General features: G+C 41.5%; 1 protein-coding gene across 1 annotated transcript in view; it reads right to left on the bottom strand.

Annotated features, from left to right (window-relative positions):
• SSRP1 (structure specific recognition protein 1) overlaps window positions 1-16056 on the bottom strand; it is a gene marked incomplete in the record, with an annotated part of 1053281 nt that overhangs the window by 221188 nt on the left and 816037 nt on the right. The window contains 1 exon segment of the mRNA XM_044084178.1: window positions 13607-13817. Coding sequence (XP_043940113.1) covers window positions 13607-13817 — 211 coding nt within the window.

The raw sequence follows: 16056 nt of genomic DNA on the forward strand, positions 1-16056 counted from the left end.
TGGTATTTAGGCTGGCTGAGGGCTACCTGCGGGCAGAAAACCCAAATGTAATGACTGCAATAGTGAAACACAAAGAACATCTCCTTTGAGGAAATACTTCATTAGCCAGTGACATGCCACTGTCATGCCATCCAAAAGGTCATGACCGGCACAAAAGATATGCATGACAACCATGGAATAACGGAGACCAAAACTGTAAGAGTAACTGAAAAGTCAAACACCTAGCAACAGACTAAAGTAGTACAGGATACTAACACACCAAAATATTTAACCTCTGACTTTACAGAAGGCTTCCAAGGCAGCTTCATTTATCCTTAACATTCCTGCAAACAAACACGATGTGATCACAGTCTACAGCAACAGTTAGGCCTGGGGCAAGATGTCACCTCAACTGCAGGAATTTAATTGCCATGTACTGCAGTTTTCCATTAATGTCACAGACCTAACAGTTTGGAACCAAACTTCCAATCACCTGGCAGCAAGAATTACTCTAGTCTTTTCTGAAATTTGCAATGTGGTCTGAAATTAAAGAAAAAAAGGTAAGGCGTACAGAAGCATCTGTTATCGTGGGATGAACATAACCACCACAGACTTCCACTTGATGTGCTGCACAAAGCAGCAAGGGAGAACAGTACATTCCCTGGTGGTAAATAAGTCGATTTCAGGAAAGCCCTACTTCTGCAAGATCCAAGCCAGACATGGATCCTGAACCTGCACCTCTAGAAGACTGCAGAAACGGCTCAGAAAGTGACAGCACATTTACTTCACCTGGCATATCAGCAACTGTGAAAGCAATGTCCCTGTTAATTACTGCCAGAAATGCACAGGTTTTCCTGTAAAAGGGGGTAAGAACTTGTGCCTCCATGCTTGTTTAGATACCACACAACAGACTTAGTGAGATGAAATCTAGAATAGTCATGAAAGTAACACTTTTTCCAAAGCCTTTGGTGCCAGAATGATTGCCAGGAGCTCTAACATTCCTCTTCATAGAAGTCCACTTCATTTACACCAGGTAGGTCCACTTCATTAACACCAGGTATGAGAAATAGTGAAGCCACTGTCATTTAGCAACTGCAACAGATTTAGCTGCAGAAAAAAAGAAGTGTACTTTAGGGCTGATGCTGACTTACCATAACACTCAGTCCTGGGGACAACGGTCTTGACACCACAACATCCATGATCCCACGTTGACACAACAGACTGTGGACACCAACAAGCTCAGTTACCCCACATTCTCAGGTATATACAGTGGTATAATTTTTCCAGTCCTTTGGGTTTCTAACATGACTGGAATGGACTCCATTCCCAAGTCAGGGTGTGATTAAGTTCATGAAATTAGTACTATACTTCAGTCTTTGATGCTAGGAAAACTGCTCTTCTCAACACACACCTAGAGGTCTTGCCTCCCCAAGGAGAATGGGGTAAAAACTTCAGCTTCACCTAGACTTAAGACATGCCATCTGCCACAGATTTTTTTTAAATAAAAAGAGGCCTACTTTTTGGTGCTAAATACATTCTTTTGGGACTTCTTAGAGACTGGTACTAGGTTGGCCACACTGCGCATCAATGGACACATCATGGCAGGAATCAGTTACGGGAGGGGGAAATAATCCATGGAGAAGTTTAGTCAAGGGCCTCCAATATCTAAAGTACTTTCTTTGGCAAGTACAGTTCCTCAGTAAACCACTTCAACCCGTTTGTGTAACATATAGGAATGTTCCAAATGATCATTTCAAACACTGAAGGCACAGAAACAAACTTTACACCTCAGGATCTTAAGATGTATCCTACGGAAGGGGTAAAATCCCATTTTCCCACTGAAGAGGCTGCAGATTTTTATCCCTTCCTCAAGCTGGAAAAGGAAAATACAGTTGTGTTAAGAATTTATTGCAACACATGTTCAGAAGAGGGTCACTGCTGCAGTCTGGACAGATTCCCATGCAATCCATTTCCCCAATCCAGAATGACTTCACTTTTTGTGGATATTGGCACATACTCAGTAAAAAAAAATGACATGAGCAGGTGACATCTTTATTTCTTCCTTGCTTCAAAGAGGCTATAAAGTACAGTTTTGTACCTACCATAAATGTAGATGTCCGATAGGTATGCATCTGCAGTCATAACATATGGGTTTGTCCTGCCTCAGGCAGCCCTTCGGTCGGCCGGATTCCAAAGTCTGGGTCTGGCCTCGGCTGATGTCGCACTTTCCCCGACGTCAGAGCTTCTGGGGTATAAAGGCATCAGCCGACGCCATTTTCCTCAGTGTTTCTTGCCCCAGATGCCAGGTGCCCTCTAGGAAGGCTAAATTTGGATAAATGTTGAAAGTTCCAAACAGTAGCAACCAATATATATATATATATATATATATATATATATATATATATATACAAATACCATAATAGATTCCCCCAGCTAGCTGAAAGAGGGGTAAGAACCCTAGGAATACCACAGAGGGGAAGGAGGGTGGGTAATCCTGACTGCAGATGCATACCTATCGGACATCTACATTTATGGTAGGTACAAAACTGTACTATGTCCTTCAAGGATGCATCTGCAGTCATAACATATGGGTAGAATACCATAGCCAAACTGGGGGAGGAGGTACTAAGCTAAGGATGGTGTAGTTAAGATCCCCTGTAAAACTGCAGTTGCAAAGCCTGCTCGGGATCTGGAGTATAAAGGTAGATTGTAATGCTTGGCAAATGTATGCACGGAGCTCCAAGTAGCAGCTTCTAAAATGTCCTTGGTAGCCACCCCTCGTAGGAAAGCTGTAGTGGTGGCTGTGGCTCTTGTGGAATGAGGCCTGATATTTTCAGGAGCTGTCTTTCCATGAAAAGAGTAGCAAAAGCGAATGCAATTTCCAATCCATTTTGAAATTGCCTGTTTGGAAATTGCTTTTCCTTGCACCCCAGTTGCATATGCTACAAAAAGTTGGTCAGTTTTTCTGCTGGTTTTAGTTCTGTCCAGTTAGTAGCATAATTGTCTGTGTACATCAAAGGTGTGCAATAGCTCTTCCCCCTTGTTCTGTGGGTTAGGGAAGAACGTAGACAAATGAATAGCTTGGTTCAAGGATACCTTGGATACCACCTTTGGCATGAAGGTAGGAGTGGTTCTCAGAGACACTCTATCCTGGTGGAAAATAAGGAAAGGCTGCATTGCCATTAATGCCTGTAACTCGGATAGCAGTATCTGGGATATATAACAAATGGCAGCAGGATCGGAAGTTGTGGCAACAAAATCCCTTTGCACGTGTTGGTAAGAAAATAGAGACTATGGTAGCACCTGAAATTCGGGACTTATATACATAAATAGAAAAATTGCTGTTCAAAGAGACCTCAGTGTTATTGAATCTACAGAGTCTGCAGCGGTATGAGGAGTTAGATATTACTCCGAGGGGGCTGCGGAGTATCAAAAATCCTTCCACACCTTTTGATCTTACCAGCTCTGAGGAAAAGCAATTTCACGATAGATGGCTAGCAGCCGCTCATCGGTGTAGTAAAGAATGGGTCCGAATACTTATAGAAAGAGATGTACTGAAAAAGCAAAAGTTGAGGGAGGAGATAAAAACAATGTGTATTGAAATTTCCAACAAAATTGAAATTTCCAACAAAATTAAACATGATGAACTACAGCAGTTTTTAGTCAAGACAAATGAACAATTAAATGTGTATGAGTCAGAGCTCATTGACCGTAAGAAAAGTAAGTTACATAGAGACCTACGTGACTATGAAAACAAAAGGGCGTTTTTGCTGTTGACCAATCCTAAAGCCCGACAACGTGTGCACTTTGAACGTAGAGAGAAGGGAGCGGAAGCAGAAGGAGCAGGACGTGTTTCAGCGGAAAGCGGATTATCGCAGACAGAGGCAGAAACGGATAGTGAAGAGTATCCAGCACTCCCCAAACCTGGGAACCACAAGGGATTAAACTTGTTTCAGGATAACCGCTTCAGTCGGAAACGGAGTTGGAATGGACAAGGGTATAATGGGGAAGGTTATGGAAAGCAGCGTTCAAACAAAAAGGGTAAATGGGATGGACAATGGGACTAAAAGTGCTTGTGTGTATGACAATTCATCAAATTGTGAGTATGTGATAAATCTATCTGGCTGCTATTTATCGCAATGTGCTTTAAATGTTCTAAACAGAGGGTTAAAATTTGTACCCACAGTTCTTCCTAGGGTACATATGTTAAAGGCAGATATATTTCACTTTACTCGCAAATTGTATCTAATGGATGTATTTCATTGTTCAAATAATGATTCTTCAGTAACAAGTCACTGTGGGGTTAGTAACAATGCGTCAGTTAATAATATAGAAGAGGAATTTTTTTCATGCAATTCAGAATTGGATACAAGTGAACATAAGGAGTTCGATACCAGCATAATTAAAACAGTTAGTACTTTTATGCCACCTCAGAATAATGATAATATTAAATATTTTCACAAATCATTAACTCAGAATATGGAAATGGAATTTGAAAAATTCAAGTGGAATAGAAAAACTGTTAAGTACAATCTTTCGAAAACAGAATGGGAATGTTTAAATGTTTTGAGCCGGGACAACAATATAATATTTAAACCTTCCGACAAAGGAGGGAAGTTAGTTATATTGAATGTGGTTCAATATTTAGAAATGTGCTATGAACACCTGAAGAATGAACAAATATATGAAAAAATAGATATTGAGTATAATGAAGCCCAAAGGAAGTATGAGCATGTTATTGACAAAGGCTATAGATTACAATACTTTTCTTATAAAGATATAAAAGAAAAGTTTAATATTAATGCCCCTAGAATGCCATGCTTTTACTGCATACCGAAAATACATAAAAACATCTTTCCTCCACCAGGACGTCCGATAGTTTCAGCGACAAATGGCTATTTGGAAAATATTTCAAAGTTTTTACATATGTATTTGATGCCAGTTGTATGTAAATTACCATCATATATTAAAGATGTTTTTGATTTAATAGCGAAAGTAAAGGATATATGCTGGCAGGATAATATGTATTTTATAGTAATAGATGTGGTTAGTTTGTATACTAACAAAGCATGAAGATGGGAAGGCAGCCATTAAGTATTTTATTGGCGATGAGGATGTCGTTAACTACATATTAGAATTATTTGACATATGTTTAAATAATAATATGTTTGAATTTAATGGATCTATATACAAGCAGAAGCAGGGCACAGCGATGGGGGCGGCCTTTGCCCCCAGTTATGCTAATGTATTTATGGGGCATTTTGAGAGCAGGTATATATACACTAATGCTTTTTTTAAAAAATGTGTATAGATATTATCGTTTTATTGACGATCTGCTGTTTGTCGAGGTGGACAACAAGAAGTGCAAAAGTTTTTGATGGAGATACAGGAAAATACTATGGGCATAAAGTTTGATGGACTACAAAATGGACAGAAAGTGCAACATTTAGACATTTCACTAATAGGATGTAAGGAACATAAGTTAGAATATCAAATTCACAGGAAATTTCAAGGGGCTGGTTCTATATTGCATGGTAGTAGTCATCATCCAGCACATATTATTAAAGCAATCCCTTTTACAGAGTTTAATAGGGTTAACAGATTGTGTAGTAACCCCATTGTTAAAGAAAAGGAGTATATACAAAGTTATAATAAATTTAAAGTAAGAGGTTATGAGGAACACAATCTTAAGGAAAGTTTGAGGAAGGTTAAAAAATGTGGCAAACAAAACAAAGGGGGAACATGGAAGACACCCCAAGAGTGTAAAGATGTTGTGTACTTTGTATCTACTTTTTCTGTACTATCAGACAGTATTAAGGAACATGTGATATACAGTTGGAATTTATTAAAAAAAGAAGAGGATTATTTGTTGGAAAAAAATATTAGTTTTTCATATAAAAGGGGGAGAAATATACAAGATTTTTTGGTACATAGTCGGTTTAGAATGGCAAATATATTATTGTATACACAAGCTATGTATCAGGGAACTAAAAGATGTGGTAAATGTACTATCTGCAGGTTTATTGTACAACAATTTGATAAAATCAATGGCATTCCAGTTATTACGAAGGGAATATACAACTGCAATTCTACAGCAGTTGTTTATGGAATTGAATGCCCATGCAAAAAGTTTTATGTGGGTGAGACAAAAAGAACCTTAGCCTGTAGAATTAAGGAACATGTTAGGGACATCTTGAAAAATAAGGAAACAAGTCCGTTGGCAGGGCATTTTCAAAAATATCATGGGGGTAATACAGAGGCCCCTAGGGTCACAGTGTTAGATAGAATTGAAAATACAAAATATCTAAATGATAAATGTATAAAACAAATATTAAGGAAAAAAGAATTATATTTTATATTAAAATTTAACACGCTTAAACCTCATGGTTTGAATTATGATTGTTCTTGGAAGAGTTTGCTTTAGTAACTTTAGTTTAAAAAAATTTGTAGTGTTTTACATATTTTATTTTTTTAAAATTGGTTTGATTGAATAATTGAATGTAATTAATTTAGGAGGGGTCTTGTAGTTTTATAAAATGTGAGGTGAATGTTAGTGTGAGGAATAATTTACTCTGTAAAGGCTGTTTGCCGAGGCGCTAGAGAACAGAAGACCAGTATTTGTATATCTTGTATCTTTGGATGTAATTACATTTCAGTGGATTAAATTTTCACAAAAGCTGCTGCGGAGTCCTTTTTCGTGGTATAACAAGAATTGTTCGGGTGTATTCAGTGGTTTTGCATAAATTTGGATAAATGTTGAAAGTTCCAAACAGTAGCAACCAAAATATATATATATATATATATATATATATATATATATATATATATATATATATATATATATATATATATATATATATATATATATATATATCTATATATATATATATATATATATATATACACACATATACACAAATACCATAATAGATTCCCCCAGCTAGCTGAAAGAGGGGTAAGCACCCTAGGAATACCACAGAGGGGAAGGAGGGTGGGTAATCCTGACTGCAGATGCATACCTATCGGACATCTACATTTATGGTAGGTACAAAACTGTACTATGTCCTTCAAGGATGCATCTGCAGTCATAACATATGGGTAGAATACCATAGCCAAACTGGGGGAGGAGGTACTAAACTAAGGATGGTGTAGTTAAGATCCCCTGTAAAACTGCAGTTGCAAAGCCTGCTCGGGATCTGGAGTATAAAGGTAGATTGTAATGCTTGGCAAATGTATGCACGGAGCTCCAAGTAGCAGCTTCTAAAATGTCCTTGGTAGCCACCCCTCGTAGGAAAGCTGTAGTGGTGGCTGTGGCTCTTGTGGAATGAGGCCTGATATTTTCAAGAGCTGTCTTTCCATGAAAAGAGTAGCAAAAGCGAATGCAATTTCCAATCCATTTTGAAATTGTCTGTTTGGAAATTGCTTTTCCTTGCACCCCAGTTGCATATGCTACAAAAAGTTGGTCAGTTTTTCTGCTGGTTTTAGTTCTGTCCAGATAGTAGCGTAATTGTCTGGGTACATCAAAGGTGTGCAATAGCTTTTCCCCCTTGTTCTGTGGGTTAGGGAAGAACGTAGGCAAATGAATAGCTTGGTTCAAGGATACCCTGGATACCACCTTTGGCATGAAGGTAGGATTGGTTCTCAGAGACACTCTATCCTGGTGGAAAATAAGGAAAGGCTGCATTGCCATTAATGCCTGTAACTCGGATACTCTTCTTGCTGAAGTGATTGCCAGAAGGAAAGCAGTTTTCCAAGATAAGAACTGTAAGTCTGCTGATGCTGCTGGTTCAAAAGGAGGTAGTGTCAATTTTTCCAGCACAAAATTGAGATCCCATGCCGGCAGAGGGAGTCTCCTTGGAGGATTTACATTTTTGATCCCTCTTAAAAATTGTCCGAGAAGAGGGTGAGAGAAGATAGGAGGATCCATATTGTATTTTGCTGAAATTGCTGAAGCATGAATCTTAATGGAAGAGTAGGACAGGCCATTGTGGAACAATTCTGCTAAGTATTCTAGGATGTGTGCTAGGTTTGCCACTGTGACCTCTGTACCCTTTGATGTGCTCCAAATGAGGAATCTCTTCCATTTAGCAGAGTATGTCTTCCTTGTGGAGGGTCTGCGAGCCTCCAGGATAACGTCCTTGACCCTCTGAGATAAGACAGTTTGGTTTTAAGCAATTTTCCAGGCAGTTAGCTGCAGTGTTTTCAAGTTTGGATGCAGGGTCTTGAAATTGTTCTGCGTTAGAAGAGGCCATAGGGGTAGAGGCCATGAGTTCGCCCGAGACATGCTTCTCAGCAGCGGATACCAGTGTTGCCTTGGCCAGTCCGGAGCTATTAGTATCACCTTTGGCGGTTCCTCCCTGATCTTCAGTAGAACTTTGTACATCAATGGGAGAGGTGGAAATGCATACACTGTTAGGGCATTCCAGCTGAAAGAGAGAGAGTCCACCCTCCAGGCTTGTGGGTGGTATGTCCTTGAGCAGAATTTCTTCAGTTGGTGGTTGAGTGGGGAGGCGAACAGGTCTATCTCTGGCATTCCCCATTTCTTTGTTATGAGTTTGAAGGTGTCTGGATGCAGCATCCATTCGTGAGCATCCGTGGTAGTTCTGCTTAAGCTGTCTGCTAGTGAATTCTCTTTTCCTGGTGCAATTTGGCCTGCAGCTGGATATTGAGATTCAGGCCTAGGTTCCACAGATCCATTGCCATCCGGCATAGAGGGTAGGAATGCGTGCCTCCCTGTTTGTTTATGTACCACATGACCGTGGTGTTGTCTGTCCTTATCAGCAGATGTCCTTGCTGGAGGAATGATTTGAATGCCTCGATTGCATGCTTCACTGCCAGCATCTCCTTTTGGTTTATGTGCAAGTTTAGCTGGTCTTGAGACCATAGGCCTTGGATACATTTGTCCTCCATGTGTGCTCCCCATCCTAGGTCTGAGGCGTCCATGGTGATTGTCTGCCTTGGTTGTGGTTTTTTGAAAGGCAACCCTCTGTTGGACTGGCAGGCCTGAGCCCACCACAGGAATTCCTTTTGAAGGCATGGAATGATTGGTATCATGGTTTCTAGACTGTGCCTGTGCTGAGACCATACATTCCTTGGGTACCATTGTAATTTCCTCATATGCAGCCTGGCATGCGGGATCAAGATTATGCAGGATGCCATGTAACCCCGGGCCTGCAGGACTTTCCTTGCAGTAAGCTGAGCTTGTCTTGTCAAAGTCATGAAGTAATCTGGAAGTTGCTTTTGTTTTTCTTCTGTGAGAAAAGCCATCTGAGTTATTGTGTCCAGATCTGCACCCAAAAAGGTTATCCTTTGGGATGGCACTAGTCTTGACTTTTGGATATTGACTGTGTATCCCAAGGCCTGTAACAGGTGTATGACATAGGCCAAATCCTTTATCAATTTTGTCTTGTTGTCCGCCTGTATTAGGCAGTCGTCCAGGTATGGGTAGATTTGAATTCCCTGAAGCCTGCAATGTGCAATTACTGATGCCAGGCATTTCGTGAATACTCTGGGCGCAGTAGATAAGCCAAAGGGCAATGCTGAGAATTGATAATGCTCTGATCCTGCAAGAAATCTGAGGTGTCTTCTGCAATCTGGTCGGATAGGGACGTGCAGGTATGCCTCCTTGAGATCTAGAGTCACCAGCCAAGACTCCTTGCCCAACATGGGAAGAAGTTGCTGTAGGGTCAGCATTTTGAATTTTGGCACAATGAGATATGTGTTCAGTGCGGACAAGTCGAGAATAGGCCTCCATTGGTTTTCTTTTCTTGGTACAAGGAATAGTCTGGAGTAAAATCCTTGGCCTTGTTCCATAGATGGTACCCTTTCTATTGCTTTCATCTGAAGTAAATTGTTGATTTGTCTTAAAGCCTCTGGCTTCTGGTTTGGTGGAAGGTTTGGCATTCCGCTCCTTTTTGGTAAAGTGTGGAAGTGAAACCTGTATCCTTTGTCTATTGTTTGCAATGTCCATGTGTCCTTTGTAATGCAATGCCAGTTTTTTGAGAATAAAGCCAGCTTTCCGCCCAAGGGTGCTTCCAGTTGTTCCCTGGTAGGCGGAATCAGAGTCAAGTCATTGTGTCTGTCCTGTGGAAGTGGTTGTAGTTGCAGCTGTGGCACTACTCTGGTTGGCAGGCTGCCACTGACGACCCCTGTAGGCACCCTTTGATTGACCTCTGCCTCTTGGGCATCTATTCCTGCCCCTCTGTGCTCTGGAGGTGTCTGGAAAGGACCAATTCTTTGAAGGCCAGTTTCTGCTGAACCTCGGAGGTTGAACCTGCAGAAAATCCTTTACTGTTTGCACAGATTTTGCTTTTTCTTCCACTTTCTTTAGAATCTCCTGTGCAGAGGAGCCAAATAAACTTTGTTTGTCCATTGGAGCATCTAGGAGTTTAGCCTTGACATGGTCTGGCAAGGATTGCTCTTTTAGTCAGGCATGCCTACGAATTACTGCCCCAGTCATAGCTGATCTAAATGAAGCCTCCAGTGCATCATAGCCACATTTTAAGAAATGATTACTAACCTGCTGAGAGTTGTGTACCAAATCCTGAAGGGATTTACGGTCTAAAGGTTCAGGAGAAGAAAGCTTTTTATTCAGCTGATCTAACAAATATTCTTGGTACTGTATCATATGGAACTGACAGTTTAATGCCCTGGCAGAAAGAGTAGCAGATGTATAAACCTTTTTACCCCATCTCTCTAATGCTCTTGACTCTCTTTCAGAGGGTAGGGGATTTTTGGCAGTGGCAGCTGCAACACCTTTTGGGCCCTGAGAAATAGTTTCTGGGTCTGCAGCATGGGCTTTATACAGGTGGAAGTGAGAATCCGGGACCCTGTAATATCTGTCAGGTTTGGCAGGGGCCGGGGGAAGAGAATCAGGGGCAGAACTGACATCATTATAAACATCATCAATTACAGTTAACACAGGGCCTATGCTGGGGCAAATTTAAAAAATGTCCTTAATCTTTTCCTAGAATCAGAAAAATCCTGACCCTGCCATTGAAAGTGTTCCCTCTGAGTGCAAAGTCTCCCCAAAGGAAAATTCTTCAGGAGGGGAGGCCGAAGGAATAGAGTCTTCTGCATCTGAATCCTCATAAGGCGAGTAGGCCCCTTCCTGATGGTCTGACAAATCAGATCCATCCGAGTAGTCAGAGGAGAGAGGTTCAGAGGGTTCAGTCCTAGGCCTTTTGTCAGGTGGAGGTTGGGAGGCCCTGTCTGGGTGAGGTTGGGAACCCCTAATCAAGGATATAAGGTCCTCAGCAAGACTGAGAATCTGAGAACTTGAGGAAGGCCTCTGAGAAGTAGATTTGGCAGGTAAAGTTTTTGAAATTTTGGCAGCTTTAGCCCTGGAGAAGGCCTTAATAGACATAGAAGCAGGGGGCCTAGCTGCCCCACGTGCAGGTGTAGAAATGTCCAATGGAATGGTGTCGGACAATTCTTGTGCGCGAGCTTCGGTAGGGATTTCTGAAGCCGACTCAGCCGGGGCCTCTCTGGCCTCGGTTGTCGGAGGTATGATTTCGGTAGAAGTAAGAACCGAGGACTCTGTTTCAGCCGAAACCGAGACACTCGCGGTAGGCCTAACTGTGGTTTCTGCCAAAACCGCGGGCCGTGAGTGTCGGTCCTTTTCCCTGCGTTTTTTGGCCATATGCGTAGTCGGAGTCTCCGACAGCATTTTATATGCAAAAGCGGATCCGAAAAACTCTTCTGCAAACTCCGACCAACGTCTAAGAGTCCGTCGGTTGAAGGAGGCACAGGCTAAACAAGCCAAGACGTCGTGGTCTGGGCCTAAGCAAGGAAGGCAGTAAGAATGGAAATCCTTATGAGGTATTTGTTTCCCACAAGTTAAACAATTATTTATTTTGTCTGACATCGGCTGAGGCAAGAAAGAGTCCCCAACGGGGTACTTAGCTTTTTCAAGTCTTGGTAGCTGAAATCTCTGGATCTGACCGACCGGCACTTGCGAACAGCTTCTGCTTCGGGCACCGCGCGGCAAGAAAGACTGAGGAAAATGGCGTCGGCTGATGCCTTTATACCCCAGAAGCTCTGACATCGGGGAAAGTGCGACATCAGCCGAGGCCAGACCCAGACTTTGGAATCCGGCCGACCGAAGGGCTGCCTGAGGCAGGACAACCCATACGTTATGACTGCAGATGCATCCTTGAAGGACATCTAGAACACTCCTGATAATACCTCATAACTACAGGCAAGAAAATGGCAGAAGCAACCTTCCACCTGGAACTAGATAATAAAAACTCAAAACATCTTGATTCTCGGACAGAAATCTGAATTGCGAAAAGCTTACGGGCCCTACAGAGGAGGTGGTGCAGACAGGGTGTGTCAGGAGAGTGAAGGGAGACTATACAACTAATCATCCCTTGGAGGTCCCATACAGGAAAGAGATGGAGGGAAGGAAATTACTACTCAGCAGTGACACGAGTACCAGTACCCAAGCTATCTCGATAATTGTCTCAGCAAACATAGCACACTAAGAGGAGCCTATTGCAGTATTAAACCTCACAAATCAACAGACAGGAACCCAGATATGGGGTCTGTGTCCTGTATCCATGCTAACATCTTCATAAGTCATTACTGGAAGCTTCTACCTCTAGAGGTTAGCTCAAAAATGGTAGCAGTTTCATTTCTATGACTTCATCTACTTTTGGTGAAACCAGTAGATTAATGGATGGTGAATGAGGTTCATGAATGGATAATACTCTTGGCTATGTTAACATTATAAATACTGAGGTACCAGCAGACTGCACTAACAATGGTTCTTCTTTCCATTGGGACATCACAGGAAGAGGGAAATGACAGCAACAATTTGCATCCAGCTACATGTAACTGAACCACTCTTGAAATTCAAGTGATTGGGTATCCAGCTCAAAAGAAATTATCACATCATCATCTAAACACATGGTGATGTCCCCAGATGCTTAACTGTTGCCAGTCAAGTAATCTTGCGTGTCATGCATCTGGTAGGAACATTAAGAACAAGCTTCAGTGCTGAAAGAAACAGGCTTACTATGAATGTGGTTACTGCCTTCCTCATCTTTGGTAAATAACCTCTAACAGCAATATTTTCTCTCCTTGGACATGGATTACCAGCAAACATTTGTCAAAGTCTAACTTTTTGTCTCAGAGCTGCAGAGATGAACTTTCTTTACAAAGAATGTTACATGCAGTGTTGAGCCAATGGACAAAACAAGCACTCTGAATGAGTGACCTGTGCAGATACTTAAAGTGCATACGCATGTCTACTGTTTTCGGAGAGAAAGAAATCAGATTTGTCAGTAAAACACAGTCTAATACTTTGAATACAATATAAATATCCCAAAAATGGTAAACTGCAACTTCCAAATAACCTGGGCTGTCTTCCATGGAGGGAAAGAACTGGGAAGTGCCTGAAAGCACAGCCTGACACAATGATGCAAGTGCTATGATAATGTTACTAGATGACAACACAAGAGGACCAATAAAGGGATCTGCCAAAAGATGTCCAGAAATTACAAAAGCACAGCAATCCACACTGCTAGTGAAGTAGTGTTTACATACTGCCACACCCTCTGTAAAGAGGGCTTCTTGATCCAGATTTGTAGTCCCCAGGACAGCCACTACTCCAAACGTCACATACCTTCTTTTTCGATTTTGACTTCTCTTGTTTCTTTGGCTTTGGCTTCTTTTCTTCACCACTGTCTTCAGAAGAACTCTCATCACTAGAAACAAACTCCTTGCTCTTGAAGCTCTCATTCCCTGTCTGCTTGACTGGACTCTTGGGTGCAGCATTCTTAGAAGCTGAAGATTTCTTTTCAGCTTTAGACTCCTTCTTTTTCTTTGGAGCTTCCCTTAAAACAATGAAAAAAAAAGTGAGCTACCCATTCCAAAAGAAAATACCTAAATTCAGCATTAAGAAAAAAAAAATCTACAGCAAAAAAGTTAACATGCTTGACTAGAAAAGCTGCTGCTGTGATGGAGACCAGTCACACATGAAAGAGAACAGGCTACAGTAACTGAAAATGTATCTGCCTACATAAAAGCCATCAGCCCAGGTCTTTAGAACTCTGAAGAGCTGAGAAGTCCAGTCTGCCTACAGAACAAGAGTACTTTCTTCCCAAGTCTGTCACAGATTCTCTGATGCTGACATATTGTTTAGTGGTAGTAGCAACCCTTCATATTTCAGATCTTACATATGCTCTTAAGACAAGCTAAAGTGCAGATATGAAAGAGTTCTAAATGACTTCAATGCGCCAAATGCAGCCTGAAACCACACAAAAAGGTTTATCCTGGAAATAATTAACATAATACTGGGGATCCAATGACTAATCTAAATATCTGAAGTTCAAAGCTTTTCACCATCTTTTTAGAAGCGAGCAGTCAAGTATCACAAAATCCTCTCAGAATCTGGCATTTTTTAAATTATAGACCAACCCCAATGAAAAAAGTTTTAGTACACCTTACTGTAAATCCAGACGTGTGGCATCTTCATCAGTTTTTGTGTGAAAACTTAATTGCTTAAATAAGAAAGCACTCTTAAAAACAAATTTTTCTGTCTTCATGGTAAATACTCAATATGGACACAATGTGGCCAGCACCAAATTGAAAATCTACTTTACTTGCATACTTAGAACTTCCATGTGGATAATTTCTTAGCTTCTCTAGTAATGTTTAAAATGTTTTCTGAATAATGATGTCCTAACGGCATCAAGATGAATATCATTAAAGCAGTAAACAGCAGAGCTGGTGTGTATGACGGATCCCTGTTACTGAAACAGAAGGTCTACTAGAAAGGGTAGCATTTGAAATTTCCCCAGGACACTTCCACAATCAAGGAGAACCAGTGTCTCCTAGACCAGAGTGGTGTTACCATCTTAGCCTGTTTTCCCCTCAGTTTCTCGATCACCTCAGGCAGCAAAAGGAACCAGAGGAAAAGCATATAGGAAGAGATGTGACCAGTCTATGTAGAAGGCATCTGCTGCCAAAGCCTCCTTGCATAGAGCTCCTGAGCACAAGTGTTTCAGCTCCTTGCTGCCTGGGTTACAAACAGATCTGCTAAGAGGAAAGCACAGTTCTGTACACTTACCATAAATGTAGATGTTAGAGTGTATCTACTGTTGCAGTCCTAACCAATGGGTTATCTGGCTCCTGGTAGCCCTTGATCGGCCAGAATACCAAAGGTAAGTAAAAATGACATCAGCTGCCGTTGGTTGTAAAGGACGTCAGTCCGTCCGATACAAAAGGAGGCAAGCGACGTCACTTCCTCAGTCTTTCTTGCCATAACAGTCAGAAGCCACTAGAAAACAAGGCTTAAACCAAAAGCCATTTTGGCAAATAACACCAAATTTAGCCTGTACGTTAGGAATAGAAAAGGGGGAAGGAGGGAGGGAAACTAGGACTACAACAGTGAATACACTCTAACATCTACATTGATGGTAAGTTGATACAACTGTACTATGGTCATCTCGTTTCACTGTTGCAGTCCTAACCAATGGGTTGATTACCAAAGCCCAGAGAAAAGGGAGGAGGAACCAACAGAATCAAGGATTGGAGATAACAGCAGTGGCAAACCCTGCCCTGGCTCTTGAAAACAAAGGCAAATTATAATGCTTTGTGAAAGTATGAACAGAGGACCATGTGGAAGCCTCCAAAATGTCTTTAGTAGGGACATCCCTTAAAGGCTGCAGAAGTGGAAGCTGCTCTAGCTGAGTGGGTCCTAACCCCATGAGGAGGAATCTTGCCATGAAAGGAACAAAAAGTAATATAATGTGCAATCCATTTAGAAATGGTCTGCTTAGAAATAGCCTTGCCCTGAGCTCTAGAGGCAAAAGAGGCCAATAACTTTGCTGATTTCCGAAGGTCTTTAGTCCTGCCCATGTAAAACCTGAGCCGTCTATGCACATCAAGAGAATGTAGGATTCTTTCACCTCTATTTCGAGGATTAGGAAAGTATGAAGGTGTATGGACTGATTAAGAGTCAGGCTAAAAAACACCTTAGGCTTAAAGGAGGGGTTGGTAATCAGAGAGACCCTTTCTGCATGGAAAACAAGAAAAGGCTCCACAGCCATCAAAGCCTACAGCTCCGAAACC

Source organism: Protopterus annectens, chromosome 9.part0 (genome assembly GCF_019279795.1).
Source record: "Protopterus annectens isolate FY-2018-M chromosome 9.part0, PAN1.0, whole genome shotgun sequence".
NCBI classification, from domain to species: Eukaryota; Metazoa; Chordata; order Ceratodontiformes; family Protopteridae; genus Protopterus; species Protopterus annectens.